At 43.5% G+C, this 24885-nt stretch overlaps 1 protein-coding gene across 1 annotated transcript in view; it reads right to left on the bottom strand.

Moving 5' to 3' along the window:
• Positions 1–24885, bottom strand: part of ADAMTS12 (ADAM metallopeptidase with thrombospondin type 1 motif 12) — a 392745-nt gene that overhangs the window by 21699 nt on the left and 346161 nt on the right. The window contains exons 20-22 of the mRNA XM_027520036.1: positions 20814–20966; positions 12330–12506; positions 5617–5757 (exon numbers count right to left, since the gene is read on the bottom strand). Coding sequence (XP_027375837.1) covers positions 5617–5757; positions 12330–12506; positions 20814–20966 — 471 coding nt within the window. The remainder of the gene's footprint in view (positions 1–5616; positions 5758–12329; positions 12507–20813; positions 20967–24885) is intronic.

Below are 24885 nucleotides of genomic sequence, written 5' to 3'. Positions count from 1 at the left end.
GGCTTGGAGAATTTTGAGCATTACTTTACTAGCATGTGAGATGAGTGCAATTATGCAGTAATTTGAGTACTCTTTGGCATTGCCTTTCTTTGGGATTGGAATGAAAACTGACCTTTTCCAGTCCTGTGGCCACTGCTGAGTTTTCCAAATTTGCTGGCATATTGAGTGTAGCACTTTCACAGCATCATCTTTCAGGATTTGAAATAGCTCAACTGGAATTCCATCACCTCCACTAGCTTTGTTCATAGTGATGCTTTCTAAGGCCCACTTGACTTCACATTCCAGGATGTCTGGCTCTAGGTGAGTGATCACACCATCATGATTATCTGGGTCGTGAAGATCTTTTTTGTACAGTTCTTCTGTGTATTCTTGCCACCTCTTCTTAATATCTTCTGCTTCTGTTAGGTCCATACCATTTCTGTCCTTTATCGAGCCCATCTTTAAATGAAATGTTCCCTTGGTATCTCTAATTTTCTTGAAGAGAGCTCTAGTCTTTCGCATTCTGTTGTTTTCCTCTATTTCTTTGCACTGATCACTGAGGAAGGCTTTCTTATCTCTTCTTGCTATTCTTTGTAACTCTGCATTCAGATGCTTCTATCTTTCCTTTTCTCCTTTGCTTTTTGCTTCTCTTCTTTTCACAGCTATTTGTAAGGCCTCCTCAGACAGCCATTTTGCTTTTTTGCGTTTCTTTTCCATGGGGATGGTCTTGATCCCTGTCTCCTGTACAATGTCATGAACCTCCATCCATAGTTCATTAGGCACTCTATCTATCAGATCTAGTCCCTTAAATCTATTTTTCACTTCTACTCAAAAAGCACATGAAAAGATAGTCAACACTGAGACTTCCTTGGTGGCCCAGTCCTTAAGACTCTGAGCTCTCAATGTAAGGGGACACATGTTCAACCCCTATTTGGGGAACTAAGACCTCACATGCCACACAGACAAAAAAAAAAGGTACTCAACATTGCTAATTATCATTGTTTTAATGGCTAAGTCATGTCCTACTCTTTTGCAACCCCATGGACTGTAGCCCACCAGGCTCCTCTGTCTGTGGGATTTCTCAGGTAAGAATACTGGAGTGGCTTGCCATTTCCTTCACCAGAGCATCTGCCTGGTCCAGGGATTGAACCTGCATCTCCTGTATTGGCAGGCAGATTCTTTACCATTGAGCCACCAGGGAAGCCCTCACTAATTATTAGAGAAATGCAAATCCAAACCACAATAAGGTATCACCTCACATTGATCAGAATGACCATAATAGAAAATTCTACAAACAATAAATGCTGGAGAGGGTGTGGGTAAAAGGGAACCTTCCTATACCATTGGTGGGAATGCAAATTGCTACAACCACTATGGTGAACAATATAGAGGCTCCTTAAAAACTAAAGTTGCCATATGATCCAGCAATACCACTCCTGGGTATGTGTCTGGAGTAAAGAATAATTTAAAAAGACACATGCACCCCATTGTTCACTGCAGTAGTCATTACAACAGCCGAGACATTGAAGCAACCTAAATGTCCATCAACAGATAAATGGATGAAGAAGGTATGGTACATATTCAAGAACATTGCATGCATACTCAGTCATTCAGTTGTGTCTGACTCTTTGTGGCCCAATGGACTCTAGCCTGCCAGGCTCCTCTGTCCATGGGATTTCCCAGGCAAGAATACTGGAGTGGGTAGCCATTTCCTTCTCCAGGCAATCTTCCTGACCCAGGGATCAAACTTTGGTCTCCCTCATTGGCAAGTAGATTCTTTACCACTGGGCCATCTGGGAAGCCCCCAGTGGAATATCACTCAGCCATAAAAATGCTTATTGGTAATTTTTAATCTATGTGATTTTATGCCCTTGAATGGGCCCAAATTTATAGAATTTTTATGACAGTTCATATTATATCAAATTTTCTTTTCTGATGGTCACATTTGATTTGATTAGTGATGCTTATAATTGTTACACAGGACACCAGGATATTTATGAAGAGCTTAATTCTAAAACACATTTTTATTTATTGAGTACAATATTTTCAGGTTGTGAAATCAAAGATGGATGAGGAAAAACTGGTTTTTAGAAATAAGAAGCACAAGTTGGAATCAAGATTGCCGGGAGAAATATCAATAACCTCAGATATGCAGATGACACCACCCTTCTGGCAGAAAGTGAAGAGGAACTAAAAAGCCTCTTGATGAAAGTGAAAGTGGAGAGTGAAAAAGTTGGCTTAAAGCTCAACATTCAGAAAACGAATATCTGAAGACAAAGATGGCATCTGGTCCCATCACTTCATGGGAAATAGATGGGGAAACAGTGGAAACAGTGTCAGACTCTATTTTTTTGAGCTCCAAAATCACTGCGGATGGTGACTGTAGCCATGAAATTAAAAGACGCTTACTTTTTTGCGTCTTTTATGTTATGACAAACCTAGATAGCATATTCAAAAGCAAAGACATTACTTTGCCAACAAAGGTTCGTCTTGTCAAGGCTATGGTTTTTCCTGTGGTCATGTATGGATGTGAGAGTTGGACTGTGAAGATGGCTGAGCGCTGAAGAATTGATGCTTTTGAACTGTGGTGTTGGAGAAGAATCTTGAGAGTCCCTTGGACTGCAAGGAGATCCAACCAGTCCATTCTGAAGGAGATCAGCCCTGGGATTTTTTTGGAAGGAATGATGCTAAAGCTGAAACTCCAGTACTTTGGCCACTTCATGCAAAGTGTTGACTCATTGGAAAAGACTCTGATGCTGGGAGGGATTGGGGGCAGGAAGAGAAGGGGACGACAGAGGATGAGATGGCTGGATGGCATCACTGACTCGATGGACGTGAGTCTGAGTGAACTCCGGGTGTTGGTGATGGACAGGGAGGCCTGGCGTGCTGCGATTCATGGGGTCGCAAAGAGTCGGACACGACTGAGCGACTGAACTGAACTGAACTGAACCTCTAATAAATAGGAAATAAATTTCCAAGGCAGATATTTTAAGATGCCTAAAAGTAAATTAAATTTTCTTATCATGAAAAATAATAGAAGTGTATGACATTGTTTTCGGATGTTCAAAAGACCCATGGGAGAGAGAAGAAGGTGGGTACTGCCCCTGGCAGAGAGCTTAGCAGCATGCACAACCAGAAGCTTGCCTGGACTCCAGAATCTCCTTTGGCAATTCATCACAACTCAACATTAGATGTCAACAAATATAGGGCATTTATAGAAATTAGTATGGGTCCTATCTGTCTAAGGGAATGGTTGATGTCACTCTTCATTGTCTACCGGGCATTTTTAAGGTATGAAGATAATAAAATATGTACTTTTAATTTGTTGTAGGCTAACTGATTAATGTACAATATTCCTTTGCCAGTAATGAGGCATCTTATTATTCCTGGATTGAGTGAGGTGGTATCCAGAGACTGATGCAACCTTAAGCTGGATGCACCAATAAGAGTTTTTTTTTTTTTTTTTTTTAAGAGTACATGCCAGCATTCAAATTGAGCATGGTTATGCAGGTATAACTAGACAAGTACAACAATGAAAATTACTAAGAACATATCAACCTAAGACTATCTGGGGACATGATATTTGGCAAAATATTGCATTAGCCTGTGTTATAATTATAACCATCAAAAGATACTCACATAAGAACAAGTTACTTTAAAAAATATTAATAGTTGAATGGTTAGTGTATCAGATCCTCTAGCTCTCCTTGTCTCCTGCTGTTGGCCTTTGATGGGCCCCAACTGATGAAGCAACCCACTTCATGGAAGCACAACCCTTGGGCTTGTTGTGTGCCTCTGACCCTGACTCTGAATTTTGTTATTGCCAGTGAGATGTGAGACTCAGTGGGACCTGCCCACACCTGAATGACCCAGGACAATGGGAGATGCTATTCATCGAAGGGGAGACTTTTACACAATGCTGGGAGATAGGAGCCAGTAGATAATCTCTCTTCTTGTCTCTGGACAAACTAAGCGACAGCAGTTCAAACAGCTTTATAAAGACCTTCTTTGAAGAGCAAGCAATCAGTTGCTCTTAGACACCAAGCAGTCTAAGTTAGGAAAAAACAATCACCCTGGGAATGGACCACCTTGTACCTGATTCCCCTTCTTCCCTGCCTCCTTCCTCTTTTCTATCATTTCTGCTTCCCTCAGTTCAGTTCAGTTCAGTCGTTCAGTTGTGTCCAATTCTTTGCGACCCCATGAACTGCAGCATGTCAGGCCTCCCTGTCCATCACCAACTCCCGGAGTCCACCCAAGCCCATGTCCATCGAGTCGGTGATGCCATCCAACTATCTCATCCTCTGTCGTCCCCTTCTCCTCTTGCCCTCAATCTTTCCCAGCATCAGGGTCTTTTTACTTTTCAAGAATTGTAAAACTTTCCTCCATTTACAATTTAACGATTTTATTTGTCTATCCATCAAACATGCTGGCCTTTTGGCAAACTGATAATATGTGAGTTGACAAGTGACCAGAAATTCACTAAATCATGATAAGCCTAAAGCTTCAGGGCACATGCAACTCCTATATGCTCTAGAAAAAGTCAGAGGATCCAAGATGGTTAGGACCCCAAATCACTTTACCTTAGTCTCTGTTCCTCTGAGCTAGTTTTTAGTGTTTTATCTTTTCTCTTTTGAAAATATTTAATCTTCTTCTCTTCTGAACTCAAGATAGTTAACATTGAGCACTATGTCAGTCATAGGTCAACTTTCAGCATTGTTCTTGTTCTGTTGATCAGTAGCGTCTGACTCTTTGTGATACCATGGACCACAGCATTCGAGGCTTCCCTGTCCTTCACTATCTCTCAGAGTTTGCTCAAACTTATGTCCATTGAGTCAATGATGCCATCTAACCATCTCATCCTCTGTTGCCACCTTCTCCTCCTGCCCTTAATCTTTCCAAGCATCAGGGTCTTTTCCAGTGAGTCAGCCCTTTTAGCATACTTAGACATATTAGAAAGCAGAAGGGTAAAATATAGAACTAAAAGAAGTTTTGGTATATATACACAATGGAATATTACTCGGCCATGAAAAAGTAATGCATTTGAGTCAGTTCTCATGAGATGGATGAAACTAGAACCTATTATACAAAGTGAAATGAGTCAGAAAGAGAAAGATAAATACTGCATGCTAACATGTATATATGGAATCTAGAAAAATGGTACTGAAGAATTTATTTACAGGGCAACAGTGGAAAAACAGACATAGAGAATAGACCTATGGGCATGAGGAGAGGGGAGGAGAGGGTGAGATGTATGGAAAGAGTAACATGGACACTTACATTACCATATTTAAAATAGATAGCCAACGGGAATTTGCTGTATGTCTCAGGAAACTCAAACAGGGGTTCTGTATCAACCTAGAGGGGTAGGATGGGGAGGGAGATGGGAGGGAGTTTCAAAAGGTAGGGGACATATGTATATGTGTGGCTGATTCATATTGAGGTTTGACAGCAAACAGCAAAATTCTGTAAAGCAATTATCCTTCGATAAAAAATGAATAAATACATAAAACACACTTTAAATCAATGGACACATTAGACATTTACAGGAATAATATATGACTTTAAACATCAAAAGAAAACAAACGCTATTTTTTAAAACGACTAAAACAAATGAAAGAGATTATAACCGATTCTTACCGGGTCCCAGTTTCCAGCGGCCCAGTGACAGCAAGGCTGCCCGCTGCAGGGTGTGGTGGACGTGGGCCTTTCAGTCCAGTCACAGAGGCCTGGACAAGTCACTCCTCTCTTCTGAACTCCGCCTCCACAGGAGCTGGAACACTGGTCCACAAGAGGAACAAGGTCAGGTGAAAATCACAAGGCATCATTTTCAGAGATAAAGGGTAGGGACGTGGCCCTTTCCACTGTGTCTGCAGTGTGTGACACTGCACCGGGAAGATATGAATACGCAGTGGAGGCTGAGTAAATGTTTATTTAAAAAAATACTTGACAGTTCATCGCTAGTTCCATACTCTGTATTTCAACCCATTCATCCCCCAATAATTTAGTAAGAGGGTTTTTATTTTCCTTTTCAGTTCAGAAATTAAAAAAAAAAAAAAAGAATGTGTAAAATAAGTCTGCAACTTTTTTTTTTTACTATATTGTTAAGTTATAAAGATATATAAAGTTATAAAGATATAGATGTATATCATATAAAACATAAGTTCTCTTTAGAGCAGAAATTCCCATGATTGCCAAATAAATTATTTTAAGTGGGGATAAAAAATCAGTTGGGTGAGCACTGGTTCAGTGTTAAATGAGATGAGGCCTAGCCTATCTCAGTACCTCACAAAGTTGATAACAACAAATAGGCCCAGCTGTGCTGTTGTGAGTCCCTCGGTCATGTCCGACTCTTTGTGACTCCATGGGCTGAGGCCCTCCAGGCTCCTTTGTCCATGCGAATTCTTCAGGCAAGAATACTGGAGTGGGTTGTCATGCCCTCCTTTAGAGGAACTTCCCGACCCTGGCCCAGCTGTATTTAGTCCAAATCTCAGTGGTTTTACCTGCTCACTGTAGCATGTTCCTAGTGTCTTCACAATCATGTGTATTTGGATGCTTTTCGTCAAAGTATGTAAAAATAAATTACAGACTGCCAAAAGAGCTATTATTCACTTTTAAATAAAGAACCCAAGACAGAAAAAGTCAATAGAATTATATTTTCTTTAAAATTTACTATTAATTTGTTATGCACACCGTTATTAAGAATATTAGTATCTCTATTGGGACCTGGAACATCTGTGTCAAGTTCCTCACAATGGCCACTCAGTCAATTCAAAGACAGTGGTGAAACAAGCCCTAAGACCCAGCCCTCCCACCAGCAGGTGAGCACCAGTCCCCACCCTGCCAGGGTCCATAGCCAGCTGCACTGGAACCTGGCCCGACCCACCAGTGGGCCAACAACAGCTCCAAGATCCCCAGGCCATGCAACTAGCCACCATGGGAGGCACAGCCTAGGAATTAACCAGATCAGGAAGAGCCCCACCTACCAGAGCTCCCACAGTAGTCAGTTCCACCACAATAGAAGGGTCCATCCATGGGGGGTACCCTTAGAGCATACAGCTCAGGAGTGTGCTGCTGCCTCATTGGACATCTCCTACACAAGGCCACTTCTGCAAGACTGGGAAATGTGACCAACTTACCCAATAGGAATAAATAACACAGAGAATTAGGTGAAATTAGAAGCCAGAGGAATATGTTCCAAACAAAGGAACAAGACAAAAATCTGAGAAAAAGAACAGAACAAAGTGGAGGTAAACAATCTGCTTGATTAAGGAGTAGTAGTTGTGATTATATAGTAGTAGTAGTAGTGTTAGTCGCTTAGTTGTGTCCATCTCTTTGTGACCCCACAGACTATAGCCCACCAGGCTCCTCTGTTCATGGAGTTCTCCAGGCAAGAATACTGGAGTGGGTTGCCATTCCCTTCTCTAGAGGATCTTCCTGACCCAGGGATTGAACCCAGGTCTCATGCACTGCAGGCAGATTCTTTACATCTGAGCTACAGGGAAGGTAAAGATCATAAAAGTGCTTAACATATTTAGGAGAAGAATAAATGAGTAAGGTGTGAATTTCAATAAAGAGTTAGAAAATATAAAGAAAGACCAGACAGAGGTGAAAAATACAATAACCGAAATAAAAAGTACATTAGAAAGAATCAGTAGTAGATTAGATATTACAGAAGAACGTATCAGTGAGTTAGAAGAGTGGTGGAAATCACTCAAGCTGAATAGAAAAACAGAAAGAATTTTTTAGAGGCCTCAGAAGAAACCAATTCTGCCAACACCTTGATCTCAGACTTCCAGCTTCTATAACTCTGAGAAAAAATATTTTAGTTGTTTAGGCCAAAAAGCAATAACAAACAAAAACAGTGGTGAAGTAAGACTTAAAGAAAGGAGACTGATACAGAAAATTCTGGGGATAAGGGGGGGGAATCAGAAGATGCTGAATAGTTCAATATGTCAAATGGAAAGAATTCTGGTCGAGAAACCAAAATATAAAATCTAGGTGTTTGTATTCTGATTAGCGGTGACAGTCCTAATGGAGAGCACACTTCTGCAATAGAATTTTGTTCATCTCCTATTAAAATGGGACTCAGCCTTCTTTCCTCACTACATTAAGTTTTAGAATTAAATTTACCCATATTTGAAATGGTGATGTTGATAGGTTTTCTAAGGGTCTGGCACATTGGCTGCAATGCTTACAAAATAAATTCAAGGTGACAAGTTTGATTCCTGGAAGAATATAATTCTAAAACATGTCAGGTTTTTGCTCACTAGAATAATTTTCTAAGCTATGTTGTTTCATTTTCCTGAGGTTTATAGAAGAAAATTAAGATAATTCACCAAAACTCTTTGAAAAATACTTTTGAGTACTTTGAAAAGCACATTGAAAAATCTTGATGTTTTGAAAAATCTTTAATTATGGCATGGTAACAATAAGCTGGAATCAAGATTGCCGGGAGAAATATCAATAACCTCAGATATGCAGATGACACCACCCTTATGGCAGAAAGTGAAGAGGAACTAAAAAGCCTCTTAATGAAGGTGAAAGAGGAGAGTGAAAAAGTTGGCTTAAAACTTAACATTCAGAAAACGAAGATCATGGCATCTGGTCCTATCACTTCATGGGAAATAGATGGGGAAAGAGTGGAAACAGTGTCAGACTTTATTTTTTGGGGCTCCAAAATCACTGCAGATGGTGACTGCAGCCATGAAATTAAAAGACGCTTACTCCTTGGAAGAAAAGTTATGACCTAGATAGCATATTCAAAAGCAGAGACATTACTTTGCCAACAAAGGTCCATCTAGTCAAGGCTATGGTTTTTCGTTGTATGGATGTGAGAGTTGGACTGTGAAGAAAGCTGAGCACCAAAGAATTGATGCTTTTGAACTGTGGTGTTGGAGAAGACTCTTGAGAGTCCCTTGGACTGCAAGGAGATCCAACCAGTCCATTCTAAAGGAGATCAGCTCTGGGATTTCTTTGGAAGGACTGATGCTAAAGCTGAAGCTCCAGTACTTTGGCCACCTCATGCGAAGAGTTGACTCATTGGAAAAGTCTCTGATGCTGGGAGGGATTGGGGGCAGGAGGAGAAGGGGACGACAGAGGATGAGATGGCTGGATGGCATCACTGACTCGATGGATGTAAGTCTGAGTGAACTCCGGGAGTTGGTGATGGACAGGGAGGCCTGGCGTGCTGCGATTCATGGGGTCGCAAAGAGTCAGACACGACTGAGTGACTGAACTGAACTGAACTGAACAATAAAAAAGGAGTCATGATTGCCAATATCATGCCTATCACATCAGGCACTGTGTGTGTGGTGGTAACCATAGAAAACAGGGAAATTATACACAATTAACCTTTCTGTTCAATAAAAGAACTAATCTATTGCTTTCCCAGCATTCCAACTTTGAGAGTCAACATGGATCTTTTCCCACTTATTCACTGCTTTTAACCCTATATGAGGAGGGAAGGACAGGAACCCCACATTTGGGATCCTGTTGTATACCTGTATGTGTGCATACAGACACAGGGCTACCTGGCCAAGTAATCTCCAGGAAGGGGCAAGTGGTCCTCAAAGTGTGGTCCCCAGAGCAACAACTTCAGTATCATCCGGGTACTTGTTAGAAATGCAAAACTTCAGGCCCTACCCCAGACTTCTGAATTGGACACCATGGGGATGGGGTTCAGACATCTGTGTGCTGATGAACCCTCCAAGTGATCCTGAAGCATGCTAAAGTTTGAAAACTGGTGAGGGACATTCTCACGGTTGAAAAGTATTTTCCATGGCAAGCAGTTTAGGCTGGGTGACACTCGCTGGAGGGCCCCAGAATATTCCAATGAAGGCATCCATTAGATACTATGCATATACAGAGCAGCATCATGAGGGCTCAGGAAAAGCACCTAAAGGTGCTCAGTCCCTAAACAGTCCCCCGACATTTCCGGGGAAATGTCCAACCAACTTCAGTATTTTCTATCCTTACTGTTCCCTCTGAGGAAAGTCTTCCAACTGTGTGGTTTGCTCAGAACAGAGCAATTTATAAAGAAGGGCATTGGGAGGTCTTCAGGAAACAGGCTCATGATTGATGCTCCTTGGAAGAGGAAGTATACAGAATACATCTTTTTTACAACCAGAGAGCAGATACAATTGGTCATCTTGGATAACTTGCAATTGCAATTTCTCTGACAAGGCTATCTAAGCTCCTCTACAAATTCCAGGATCCTGAAAGCTGTCACCAGGAAAACCCAATGGACTGTAGGAATGTAGCCTGGTGGGCTACAGTCCAAAGGGTCACAAAGAGTTGGACACAACTGAGCGACTAAGCACATCACCAGGCTCAGCAAACGTGGAAAGCTGAGAGGCATAAGTCCAGAGCCTAGGAGTGGCAGGCACTTTATGTCTCAAAGCGAGACAGGGAAGGAGGTGAAAGAGAAGGCGGTGGTGGTTGTTGCCCCCAGGAAACACCAGGAGCCTCAGGAACCAGCACGGCCGCTTGATCCAATGGGCAATAAGAAGCTAGAGGGGGTTCAGTCTTCCAGGGTTGGACACTAACTCTGTATCCTACACTGTGGTTTTCTGTCTTGCCATTTCTAGCATGTAAAGTTATTGACTTACTCTCCTTAGTTTTCTCTTTGCTCCATGTCTATTCAGCTAAATTCTACAGTAACAAGAGTATAGGAATCAGAGTCAAACTGAAGCTTGAATTAATACTCCACCATGTATTTTCTAGTTGTGTAAGCTTCTTAATCTCTGAGTCTCAATTAAATTCTTTCTTTATCTATAAAATGGAATCAGTAAGGCCTACTACCATCCAGGTTGTTACAAGAATTAAAACAAGTACTGCAGGTAAAATGCCCAGTGCATGGCCACACTCAAAGCACTCTGGGTTCTTTCTTTCCCTCTTATTTCTACCATAGTATAGTTGGGAGTATTTTCTTTTTTACTGAAGCCAGTAGGGAAATGAAATCATTATATTTCACCAAAGAACAGTAACTTGGTTTCACATACTGAAGTAGGACAAAGATGAAGCAGAGTCCCACCCCTTGCAACACAGGATGGAGACACACACACACACCCACCCACACACACACACACCCCTCTTTTTATTTGTGTAAACAAGGAGGAAATGAAATGATTATATTTCACCAAAGAACAGTAACTTGGTTTCACATACTGAAGTAGGACAAAGATGAAGCAGAGTCCCACCCCTTGCAACACAGGATGGAGACACATACACACACCCACACACACACACACACACACACCCCTCTTTTTATTTGTGTAAACAAGGATCTGGGCATTTGAGAGGTAGGACTCTGAAATCATACTGTGTGGAAAGGATCTGACCATTATTCCCAGCCTAAGAGGGACATGTGATGATCTGTCCCAAATGCTGCTCATCAAGGTGGTTCATGTACGACTCCCCAGAGGGACCCCAATTCCCAAGTATACCCACTGAGACTAGGTCATAATAAAACATTGAACAGTCACAGTTTAAACCACACAACACAGCCTTCAAATTGTTGGGCCTGTCCAGCCTCCCCACCTGTAACTGAGCAGGACCCTAAGGGGCCCTCCCAGCACAGCCTCTCCCACACTACATCCTTCACCCACCTCTTGTTTATAGAAAAACTTTAGCCTCCTTGGCCTCCCCCAATTTCCAAAGTGTAAATTTAATCATGATGTGAGGAAATGCAGAAAGGAAAACAAGCAAGACCAAAATAATAATAATAATAATAATATTGGGCTGGCCATTAAACAAAGTCAAAGACCTTTAGTTCCTTCTCAAGGGCTACAGATAATAATCTGAGCCATGTCCTTTGAGCTGTTTTATAGATATTGAAACCCCTATCAGGTGGAAGAAGTTAACTATATGCTACCCACAAGCATGTAGACCCAAGACAGGTTGGACCCAGAAGGCTGATGATGTTGACTCCTGATTATCTCACCATCAACCAATCCAAAGAATGCCACAAGCTGATGACATCCCCTACCAGCACCCCGCCCCCCCCAACCCCATTCTGATTTTAAAAACCTTATCCCGGAAGCCTTCGAGCAATTCAAGCCTTTTAAACACTAACTACCTGGACTCCTTGCTTGGAACGCTAGCTACAATAAATGCTACACTTTGCCTCACCACCACCTTGTGTCAATAGATTGGCTTTACTGTGTATGGGCAAGGGACCCACCTGTGGATCAGGAGCACACCCAGTGTAAGGTGTGAATGGAAGGAGGCCAGCCGCTGGCTTGATGAGGCCAGCCACTGGTCTGAGGCACGTGTGGTCTTCCCTGGACTCACCAGGTAACACAGAAATTCATGTTTTCCCAGTTGTGTAGATGGTGCACTAGGCACAGTACCTGGCTCCAGGGCTCCACCTGCCACTCCTCGCAGGGCTCCAGATTACAGCTCGTGGTCAGTGGAGGAGGAAGTCCGGCCAGGAACCGGCAGTGAAATGGCCTCAGGCTCCGGTGATCCCGGCTGTCCACACACTGAATCTCCCGGATCTGGAAGCCCCCGCTGCAGTTTCTGGAGCACTGTATGGAGAGTGAGAGAAAAGGGGACACCTGAGTTCTTGGCATCAGGCTGTCCATGCCCAGATATCCAGGGGTTTCACAAAGGATCACAAAGTTCCCAGCTTCTAGTTCCCAGCTTCTAGAGAGGTTGGTGACCTGTCTTTCCTCGCACGCCGTGGAGAGAAGAGTCACTCTAGCAGCTCCCCAAGGTGGGGCTCCCTGTGTTAGAAAATGCAGATGTGGAAGTGTAAGAACCGGGTGACAAATCCAGTTCTGTCACAGACTCACTGTGAGCCCTTGGACGAGCTGCAGAAATGCTCTGAGCCTCAGCTGTCATGTCTGTAAACTGGGGCAACAACTGTTATACTGGGCTGTCCTGAAGATTACGCGGGGGTGGGCTTGGGTGACGCAGGCGCAGCTGTTCCTTAGGATGTCTGTGTTCATTGGAGGTAAATGCAACCACCCATGAGGGGAGCTCTCTGCCAAGACACCCAATTACCTCTCAGAATCCTGCCGAAAACCTGCTTCCTCCCTGACTCTGGACACAGGATTGGTTACCCCTTTTTAAGGAAAACAAAGTGAATAACTGCTCAGTGGTTTCATCTAGGGAGTGGGCGAACCCTGTCCTTGGCCCCACTGCCAGGCTTCCCTGTACATCACCATCACCCACCATCTTTCCTCCTAAGGCCACCATCACATACCTCCATCACCAAGGATGTTCTCAACGCATGCCCAGTGCAAGCCCTTAAGAGGTCCTCCCCACTCCCCTGCCCATGCCCACACCTTGTGCAGCAGCCCCTGCCCTCTGATCCCAGTAAAGGACACTGTTCACCAGCAGGCTGCTGATTTCCTGAAGCTCACAAAAAACACGGCTGCCCCTGAGTCACCTACATTTATGTGGCATATTCAGGATGACTTCTTTGGTTTACAAAGACCTCTTGGACTTTGGAAGCTCTGTCCATCCTTCATCTAGGTAGATTTTATTCAATCATAACTCAAGCTTCCAAGACTTGATCTTCAGTCTATACAGAATGCTTTCATTATCAGTTTCCCTTCAGCTCATCTTGAACGTGTACCTTAGTCTCTCAAGGCCAGTCCTGGCTTGTCTTGTCACTGCCCACTTCCAGGTGGGAACCCAAGGTAGGTGGCATGGAGGTTGAGCCCTGAGCTCCTCAGCCCCTCTCCCCTGGATTCTCTGTGGATTAATAATATGTCCTGTGGTCCTTATGTCCTGAATCTTCCTTCCTCCATCCTTTGCTTTACCCACTACTGCTCTTCCTTTAGACTTGGCTTAAATGTCACGTCCTCTGTGAAGTCATCCTTGAATACCTTCTCCAAAGGATATCTATTTCTTTTATTATTCATCTCAAATCCTTCTCTGTTTCCATTGCTAGAACTTGAAATGTGAAACAACTTCTATTTATTCTGTCCATCTTTTCTGTTAGACTGTTTCACTGCCCTGAAGCTGGAAACCCATCTGTCTTGGTCACCACTGTGTCTTGAGCATCCAGCATGGGGCCAGGCACGGCACAGATGCTCCTCACAGCCTGTGGAATGACTATATAAATTCTGAGAAAAGGGAAGTTGGGGATTTCCAGTGGGCCAAAGAGCTCTGTGGTTACCATGGGGATAAAGAACATCCTTCTGCACCCTCTCAATCCTTCCATCAGTGATCTCATTACATCTTGGCTGAGAAAATACACCGCCACCAAAGCCCACTGCTGTAAGGTATGCTTTCATCTGGCCCCTTCTCTACTCGGTAAAATACCATGTTCCCTTTTTGGCTACGGTAGAATAGTCATAATTGTAGTGTTGTGGATGGTAAAAGAAAATTTCTCAGAACCTTTCATTAGAGGTACCTCCCAAAATACTGATCCCCCTTTCTTTGCCATTTGGCAGATAGTGCAAGTCACCTGAATGCAAAACTTGTGTTGTAGCATGGCAGATGCGGGCCCATGTGACAAGGGGGCAGATGGACGCTCTAATGCCTCCGTAAATCAAGTGTATTTAGCTTCTCAGAAATAAGCAACACTTGCCAGACAGCCCCCCAAAAGCAAATTCAAAACTTCATTTGCCTGCCATGCTGTAAGTACAGAGAACAAAATAACTGCCAGTTTAAAATCAGCCACAGAACAAACACCAGAAAATTTTACACAAAGCAGCCCTTTGTGTGACAGATTTCCAGGAAATAACCCACGGTTAAGACAAGAGGGCTCTTTATTAGGGATAGGAATTTTACAAGACATAGTGTACAATGGGGGTTTATTTTCTTATTTTTCATTTGTTGCTGCAACCTGTTATTCCTAGAGTTTTCACATTAGCATTACCCTTTTGTCAAAGAGTGCATTCATTCACATTCAGTGGGAAATGAAGTTGATTAATATGTTGAAGTAAATATTAAGGGAAGGCACTCACTAAATCTGTGACTTTTCTATTTCATTTTCAGAAGATCCTCTGATTTAGTTAGCAGGAGGGAAGTGGCAGGGCATTAAATCACTCTACTTTGAAAACTGCTCTGCCTTGGTGTGTCGAATGCCAATTACTATATTCATTTTCTTATTGCCCTAAAGGAGGGCTATTTATATTCCTGGTTTCCTAACCGGGAGCCTGTGGACCTGACTGAGGACAGGAGCCCGCCTAAGGAGAATAGAAGGACTGGTTAATGCCCACGTGAGACCGAACAGGTCTAACCATTTTCTGGTTCCCACGCCAGTCTGTTTAACTGATGTGATAGGCAAACCAGACTGAGTTAGAATGAAGACTCCTCTTAGCTTACAGGAGCCACTGGCAGAGAGAAAGATGACAGACTCACAACCATTCTTCCTTGTGTCGTTTCTGATTTATGGAGCCATCCTGATACACGTTCCATGTTGGACTCCTACCTAGTGTTCAAATGAGTATAGTGAAATTAACCAACCTGGAATTAGGAGTCAGTAGACTGCATTCAAGTATCACCCTGACACCAAGTGGCTTTGTGACTGTACCTCTATAAGCCTCTGTTTTCTCCATCAGCATTAAAAAGAAAATAAATTGGATGATTAAACTCTTCCATATTCTAGAGTGATATAAGTGTATGGGATCATTGGACTTGTATTATGCTTTGGTTTCAGAATACTTTCTTGCTTTCCAGAAGTACTAAGCAAGGACATGGAAATAATTCTTTTTTGCTCCTTTCCTAATACTAAACAGATTCACAAGACTCTTAAGATCATTCAGAAATAATTCATTCCAAAAATTCTATTTTGAACAGCACCAAAAGTCATTCATCTGTCTACTCCCCCACGCCATCCCCACTTCACTTCCTCTCTGCTATTAGGCACTTATCTATATGCCAGCTTCTGTATGCCAATCTAGCAGAAGGAAAAAGTCATGCAATGAATAAGTGAGAAAAGAACAGCAAGTATAACAGTCATAAATTATAACAGTCAATTATAACAGTCATAAAGATGATATGTCATAAGTTGTTCATGATCCAGTGAAGGAACAAAGGAGGAGGTGGTTGATTTTACTCGAAGAAGGAAAGGCTTGAAGGGAGAAGCCAAACCTTGAACTGTATCATGCAACATGGGTAAATGCTCACTCAGCTGGCAAACAGTGTGGGGGACATTCAAGGTGGAAAGAATGACATATGCAAGTGGAGTGAAGCAACAAGGCTTATTTGGGAACATGTCCATCAGAATGCTAGAGTGGAGGGTACGGATGGAGAAAGAGAGATGGGAAGGGGCCATGATAAAGGATCTCATGGTTTGAACATCACTCCTCAGCTGAAGTGGTCTTGGGTTCATGCTTTCTGTGAGTCTAAAGGCTTTCTTTAATTGCTGTTCTTTTCTCACTTAGGGATTCCATTAATCTAAAGCACCTGGGGCTTCCAAGAGCAGGTAATAGGTTAGACATACAGTAAATAATACCAAAAGAAAATACATGCAGTGATTTTGAGTGTATTATTTTCCTTCTGGCTGGTCAATTTTTGCTTTCTGGGCACAGAAGCTCCCCTATAACATACAATTCTCTGTTATGAAATTTTACACTTTGGGCTTCAATATGTTTCTGGGAACATGTTATATATGAAAGTCTGTACTTAGACAGGGGCTCTTTCCCTATATTATTCATTTGTAAAAGTTCAGATCCAAAAAAAAATGTAGCACTGAATATTATGAAACTCAAGGTCATAAGAAAAGGTTGCCACTTTTATTTTCCAAAAAATGTGACAGATAATAAAGTCAGCTACTGTTAAAATAAAATTGCAACACTGCCTAGGTGGGGAGACAGATCATTCCAAGAAAATGTAAAAATCTTTGATTCATTTCAGAAATAATCAAAATCTGTTAGACTGAACTATGAGATGTTATTATCATTCTGAGAAAGATAATAAAGAGGTTGTTAAATCACCAGTTTACAAAACTGCTGGAGGTACAGTCAAAATGTTCAGTCAGGAAGTGTGTGATGATGCATAACTTTGGTGTCAAACCCAACTGAAGGTTTTTTAAGCTCATCTTTGTCACTTATTGCATTTCTTTCAGCACAAGAATCAAAGAATCAGTTTTTTTTCCTTAGACAAATTTTAGTGCTCTGAAATTGGCATGTGTCTTAAACTGACATGCATATTTATTATGCAGTGTTTCCTTCTTTCTGAAAAGCTGCCATTACATTGATGAGTGTTCCCCCAGTTGATGGTTTTTCAGAATTGAGAGTATCAGTACCAACTGATAATGTGCTAGTGATTTAAACCCTCTAAGCCTTCACTTCCTCAGTGGGAATTATAAAGAAGGTCCTTTATTGGATGAAAATAAAATTGTTCATCTAAAATTCTTGTGCAGTGTCAGGCATGAGTGCCAGGACACAAGGTCGGTCAAGTCTGCCAAAGTTCATGGAGGACCTGACTGCCTAGTACTGGGGAGCGGAGCCCTGAGGGATTGACAGGACTTACTCCACTGCCTCCTGTCCACAGTCCCCTGCCCCAAGTCCAGGAAGCCAGAAGTCAATAAACACCTGAGAACTACTCCTAGCCTTTACCCAGAGCTCAAAGTTGGCCCAAGGCTTTATCTGAACAGTCTTTTACCATTTACAAAGTGGTTTCACGAACACTCTTTGACTTGTACAACTTTATGAAGTTGGTAGAGGCCACATGATGTAGTTCATTTCCCAGAGGTGAGAAAACTAAAGCTCCCAAGAGGCTGGAAGAAAGGATTAGCACCCTATGCTGGTGACAGAGTGTGTGTGCCAGTGTGCTAAGTCACTTCAGTCGTGTCTGACTCTTCGTGACCCCGTGGACTGTAGCCTGCTAGGCTCCTCCATCCACGGGATTCTCCAGGCAAGAATACTGGAGTGGGTTGCTGTGCCCTCCTCCAGGGGAATCTTTCCAACCAAGGGACTGAACCCGGGTCTCCTGCATTGCAGGCAGATTCTTTACCATCTGAGCTGCCAGGGAAGCCCTTGGTGACAGAGTGGGGCTGCCAACCCAGACATGTCTGATCCCAGGCCCGGGGCTGCTTCTAGGATTCAATTCTGTAGAACTCCGCTTTCTCCAGTGTGCCTCTGGGACAAACCTAAAGACCATTACCTTAACTTTGTTTCAGATAGATCAATGCATGAAGAAGAAGCAAGCCATTCCAAAAACAACTTCTGGACTTTGTAAAGGAAGAGATCTTAATACACAGGCTCACTGTACTGTCACAAATATGAGAAAATGTCCACAGCAGTTGTATCAGGACTCCATCAAGGAGATGAATGGTGCAGGAGACAGAAGGCTGTAAAACAGCTACAATTCAGACTGCACACACAGCAGTGGGGAGTTTCTGGTGAGTAATCTGGGGAACCTCAGGTGTGATCCCTGTGGCTTCAGGTGAGGCTGTGGCATACCCTTAGTCCTGTGAGATTAAAGTGTCTCTGGATCTGGGCTTGTGGTTGGTGGGATAATGCAGAAAGACTCAAGATCAAATTAGAATTCATCCCTCTGAGAAAGTGTTTGTGAAAAGGAAAACCATCAAGTTGGCAGAATCTAAACCCTCTGGATGGGCCTCCCTGGTGGCTCAGATGGTAAAGAATCCACCTGCTAATGTGGGAGATACGTGTTCGAGCCCTGGGTCAGGAAGATCCCCTGGAGAAGGAAATGGCAACCCACTCCAGTGTTCTTGCCTGGGAAATCCCATGGACAGAGGAGCCTGGTGGGCTACAGTCCATGGGGTCACTAAGAGCCTGATAAGACTTAGCAACTAAAATGACAAAAACAACAAACTCTGGATATTTAAAGGTAAAAGCAGGGGTATGTTTTCCTACTCTAGGTTTGGAGGTCTGCCTCTGAGTAAGTTTAAGAGTCCCAGCAGAACAGTGAAACTAAGATGCCTTTCAGATCTTTCCCAGTACATGATTTAGACTTCAGACACCCAAACGGACTGGTTAATAATGTGGCAGTCAAAAAGCTGCCAAAATTTAGTGTCATTCAGTTACCAAAGTCTAAGATAAAATTTAAATCAACATCTCTAGGAAAAACGGAAGTCCCACATTAAATATTCCTAATGATAGAAAAAAACAGATGTCAGGGCAATTGACTTTCAGTAGTTAAATGGAGTCTTTGACATAAGGTTTGTCTATCATCCTGAGAGAGGAGATAGGATAGTATTGACAGGAATGGAGTAACTTTGAGGATGTGAGTTTAAATATGGTGGTTGCCACATTCCGGCAGAACTTGGTGATGTGTCCAAGATAGCTTGGAGTGGTACAGGGGTTAATAAGTATATCGGCAAGCCTCCTGGCCATGACAGAGAAGAGACCCAGAGGCTGACAGGGCAAGGATGAGCTGCCAGAGCAGGGCTTACTTTAGGGGGTCTGACACCACCAAGAGCTACTGGCTCTCCCATTCCGGTTTTATATCAGCTAGAATTCCTGGAAGTTTACACTGGATTGACCTTTTTAAAGGTGTGAGCTATTTCACACATCTGTCCTTTTTATGAGCCATGTAATTTCCAAGGAAAGGATTAGTCCCAGTGATGGGAAAGTGGAACTTTAGGACTTGGTCAACATTTGGCAAGGTCAGGGACAGAAATGTTTCTTGAAATTTTTCTGGATAGGAAGAGAATTTGTAGCCAGGCATTTGGTCCCTTTTGGAATTTGTTATGAGTTGGAAGAGAAAAAAAATGCAGAACCAGCATTCATTCCTTAAAGAAAAACGGTATGAGAACAGAAGAAAGGCAGGTTGGCAGGAATCAAAGAAATGTGTGGTGATTTTCTCAGGGAGTAGCCATACTTTCTCTCTCTTGCCAAAGATCAGAGCCTTTCTTTGGGAAAGGGGACCTATTGCAGATTAATGACAGTGCCTGCTCCTGTCTGTCAGGTAAGTCTGCCAGGAGAACCAGAGACGGCCAGTGAGACACCTCATGGTCGTGCTTGTCTGGGGACCTGAGTTTTCCACGAGATGAGAGTGCTAACAGATGCCAGCCTCCCCAAACTTCTGGGCAGCTCTTTCTCCTTCTGTATTAAGGTCATCAAGGGAAACTGGCTCCTCAGAGAGAAGACAGGTGCCTACAAGGTGTCTTGGTGTGAGGGGGTATGGGGGGTGTGCATGGCAACGAGGATGTATGCACAGCTCACACCTCTGCACCCCTCCTGCCAAGTGGCTCTGAACTCCACCTCGACCAGTGACTCTATGATCTGGGTGCATCTGTATCCCCCAGGGGTTGGTTCAGCCCTATCATGGTGACAGGCAGTCTGGGCCTGATTGCTGCCCAGAAAAACCAAGGCCGACCAATCCTAAGACCTGACAAAGACTTTCACCAGGGACTATGCAGGCAGCACAGAGAAATAAGTAACCACTCTAGGTTAGCAAGGACAGGAACATCACACTTCAAAGAAATCAATATAGGAAAGACGCTTTTAAAGACCAAGCTTTGATGTTTCAGCTTTCTTTTCATTTTGAGTCTGGCAGATTCCATGCTTTGTGAGCAGCTGCTGAACCATGATTTAATTATACATGTGCTCATGTATCATTATTAATTATAACGTTAAGTTTAAGCAATTTAGAAATAGTGTCGCAGGCTGGACAAGCAAATTAAATTACACAAATTTAACTTCTTTCCTTCTCAGTTTATCCGGTAAGGGAGGACAGGTGGATAAAAACATGCGGGCTAATGAAAACTCCGTGCTTGCTCTAAGGCTATTGTGTAGCTGAAAGTGGGCTTATGACAATGCCTTTGGTTCACTCATCTGCCAGTTTGTCACAGAAAAGGGCAGAAGGGAGGCAGGAAGGGAAGCAGGAAAGCTGCTATAGCAAATGGCTCTGGTGTAAGTCCCTCTGCCCCCGCCCCCCGAAACACGGCTGAGCTGATCAATTACCTTGCTCCAGTTTCCCACTTTCCAGCCAGCGCAGGGGCGGAGGTGGCACCTCTTGGCCGGGTCTGGCCTCTGCAGGGTGGCGCAGTCGGAATCCACGTGGGTGCTGCACTGCACACTCCGCCAGTAGGTACCCAGCCCGCACGTGGTGGAGCACTGCCCAGGAGGAGGGAGAGATGACAGAGGCTCAGGGCTGCTTCCTCACATACACCCCACCCCACCCCACCCCACCCTGGAGGCAGGGGTGCTCCATCTTGGCTACTCACTAAACCTGCCTGCAGAGCTTCAGAAACTTACCAGCACTGGGGCTCCAGCCACAAACAATCTGAATGGCTGAGGGTAAGGCTCAGGCAGGAGTAGTTAAAAAAACAGGTGATTCTAATAAGCAGCCAGGGTTGAGAATCCCTAATTTCTATGTGGGAGGAAAACCCAGTGCAAAAGGAAATTTGCTTCCCTTAAAGAATATCCTGGCTGGAAGGTCTATGGAATGACTACGAGCTACAGGCACACTGCTGCATTTCATCAATGCTGTTCATGGAAAGGGAAGAGTAGAAACTAGCCTAGGTCAACAGTTTGTTCAACTGGCTCATTTATGGAGGTAAATGGGCTTCCCTGGTGGCTCAGTGGTAAAGAATCAGCTGGGCAACACAGGAGAGCTGGCTTTGATCCCTGGGTCAAGAAGGTCCCCTGAAGAAAGAAATGGCAACCCACTGTAGTATTCCTACCTGGAAAATCCCACGGATGGAGGAGCCTGGTGGACTACAGTCCATAGGGTCACAAAGAGTCAGACACAACTGAGCAACTGAGCACTGTATTATGTGTGTATATATACTAGTGAGCCACCAAGGAAGTACATTTGTCTCCATAAATGAGCCAGTTGAAAAAACTGTTGACCTAGGCTATTTTCTACTCTACTCTTTCCATGAACAGCATTGATGAAATGCAGCAGTGTGCCTGTAGCTCATAGTCATTCCACACACCTATATGTGTGTGTGTGTGTACACACACATAATACATATATACACATAATACATATATACACATAATACATATATCCACATATACATAATACATATAACACATAATACACATAATACATATATATATATATATAAAATATGAAAGTGAAAGTCACTCAGTCATGTTTGACACTTTGTGACCCCATGGACTATACAGTCCATAGAATTCTCCAGGCCAGTCTTTCCCTTCTCCAGGGGATCCTCCCAACCCAGGGATTGAATCCAATTCTCCCACATGGCAGGCAGATTCTTTAAGAGCTGAGCCACCAGGGAAACCCAAGAATACTGGAATGGGTAGCCTATCCCTTCTCCAGGGTATCTTCCTGAGCCAGGAATGAAACCGGGGTCTCCTACATTGCAGGCAGATCCTTAACCAGCTGGGCTACCAGAAAGCCCAAATATATATTATATATTAGAGATAATAACAGCTGAAGTGCATATTCTCATTGCACTAGTGGTCCCACTGTTCACACCCATGCTATTTGCAATGGACTTCACAGCTCCTCTCATCAAATGATAGAATGTATTTCAGGAGCTGTTGAATCAGGACTGTTCTTGCACTTTTCTTTTTCCAGGAAATTGCAGTGGATGATGGTGTGTAAGTTGTTAAGAAATCTTGCTTGTTTCAGTTCTCTCTCTTGGACCCTTGTCTCTGCCATGAAAATAAAACTGGCTAACCTACTGGAGGATGAGAGATCATGTGAAATCAAGCTGGGTGACCCAGTACTCTTGCCTGGAAAATCCCATGGATGGAGGAGCCTGGTAGGCTGCAGTCCATGGGGTCGCGAAGAGTTGGACACGACTGAGCGACTTCACTTTCACTTTTCACTTTCATGCACTGGAGAAGGAAATGGCAACCCACTCCAGTGTTCTTGCCTGGAGAATCCCAGGGATGGCAGAGCATGGTGGGCTGCCGTCTATGGGGTCGCACAGAGTTGGACACGGCTGAAGCGACTTAGCAGCAGCAGCAGCAAACCCAGCTGAGGCCATCCCAGACCAGCCAGCCTTCAGCCAACCCTTCACCAGATGCATGACAAGCCAAGCTGAGATCAGCTAAGCTCAGCCTAGGTCAGAAGACACTTCCAGCAACCCACTGACTCATGAACAAAAATGAATGTTTACTGAGGTTTTATGGTTGATTGTTATATAGCACTATTGTAATAGACAATGGATACAACTACACAACTGTCGGGGCCCAGCCCCGGCTGATCCAGGGTATTCAAAGCGGGGACGGCGTCAGCGAGGATCAGGATACAATAGCTTCAATTAGATATTAATTAGAGATGTAAAGACTAATAGAATGAGGATAGCTCAGTAGGAAAATTCAGTGGAGAAAAGAGGCTGAGTAGCTTGGTTTATGTGGGAGACCAATAAGACTTCAAGACAAGAAGTTTGCACCACTTACATAGGCCGCAGGCATCCTTCCGTTCTCCTGAAGGAGAGGAGACACTGCAGCCTCCCTGGTCAGATCTTAGAAGCCCAGGCATAATTAGTAAGCATGACGGGTTCCATGCTCCAGATGGAGACTCAGCCAGAGTGAGAGAGCGAGTGACATGGGGAGACCAGTATTTTGAGAAACTGATCCCAATTCTTTATTTTCCATGGTCTACTTTTATACACTGAGATGTTATGCAAAAGTCACGTGGGGTCAGCAGTCCTGACTTTTATCAAAGTCAGGTGCTTCATACAAATGTATACAGAGGTCTTAGGGGTGTTACATCATCTTCTGGCCAGGGGGGCCTGCTGACAATTTATGACCCTCTCGTGACAGCGGTCAGTCAACCAGGACACTTATTTCTCCAGGGGTGATTATTCTTAAAACAGACACCACCCAAATAAAGTTACGTTCCTATAGGGTGAGGGTGTAGTGGGTTTTAGTTAAGGAAAGAATTTACTTAGCCTAAGGTCTAACGTGATTAATATCAAAGGTTAATACTTATTTCTTCTATATATTCATTAATGTGTGTAAGGGCAGGGGATATGGAGACTTAGCAACAAACATTGGCTCAACAAATGAAAAACCCTTCACCAATACAATTTCTAATCAGCCCATTATACTTATACTAATAGTTTTCTAACTTTTCTAAGGAACCTGTTTTTAGAAGGTTTAACGCATCTTGTGCCTCTCATGGTTGGGAGGCTGTGAGCAACCACATGTGGCCGGACAAGCCTGTCAGGCAGGCTAGAGAACCTTCAGAGGAGTTTGTAGGTTAAAACACTCCTATCAGTCCCAGGAATTATTATTAACTGGAGCTCTAAGTTAACTCCTTCTCCGAAAGAGGTGGTGGGGGACAGCCCCCTGTAAAGTCAGAGGTGTAGGTGAGAGCACAAAGTAGTAAAGTAGGCAGGCTCTGGTTATAGGGGTAGATGCTCGAGGATTTCCAGGGGGACTCCTGAGGCTCCATCCCGCCTTTGCGTATGTCAAGCCTCCTTCCTCATGACCTTTGCCATGGGTGGAGTGCCTCACGCCGGCCCCCAACACACAACAGGTACTTTCCCTATATTTTCTCTAACCTTGGAGACTCAGGATACAATTAGAATTCTGAAGTTGACCAATTGTGTGATCTTTGGTGGTTTCCTAACTTCTCTAGCAAGTAAAACTGGTGATAACACTAGGACTTCATTTATTAAGTTGCTGTGAGAACAATAGAGTTAATCCATGCACAAAGGGAGTGCTCTACAAATGCTACCTATTAAGCATAGCACTGTAGCTGAAGCTCCAATACTTTGGTCACCTGATGCGAAGAGCTGACTCTTTAGAGAAGACCCTGATGCTAGGAAAGATTTAAGGCAGGAGAAGGGGATGATAGAGAATGAGATGGTTGGATGACATCACCAACTCAATGGACATGAGTTTGAGCAAGCTCCGGGAGATAGTGAGGGGCAGGGAACCCTGGCATGCTGCAGTCCATGGGGTGGCAAAGAGCTGGACATGGCTGAGCGACTGAATAACAGCAACAAACACAGCACACCTGCAAAGCCAGCATTATGAGTTCCACTTTCCAGATTTTTGGGGCCCAGAGAACTTAGCAGTCATGCTAGAGGTCACACAGACA

This window comes from Bos indicus x Bos taurus, chromosome 20 (genome assembly GCF_003369695.1).
Source record: "Bos indicus x Bos taurus breed Angus x Brahman F1 hybrid chromosome 20, Bos_hybrid_MaternalHap_v2.0, whole genome shotgun sequence".
Classification (NCBI taxonomy): Eukaryota; Metazoa; Chordata; class Mammalia; order Artiodactyla; family Bovidae; genus Bos; species Bos indicus x Bos taurus.
This window is presented reverse-complemented; position numbering and strand designations above follow the sequence as displayed.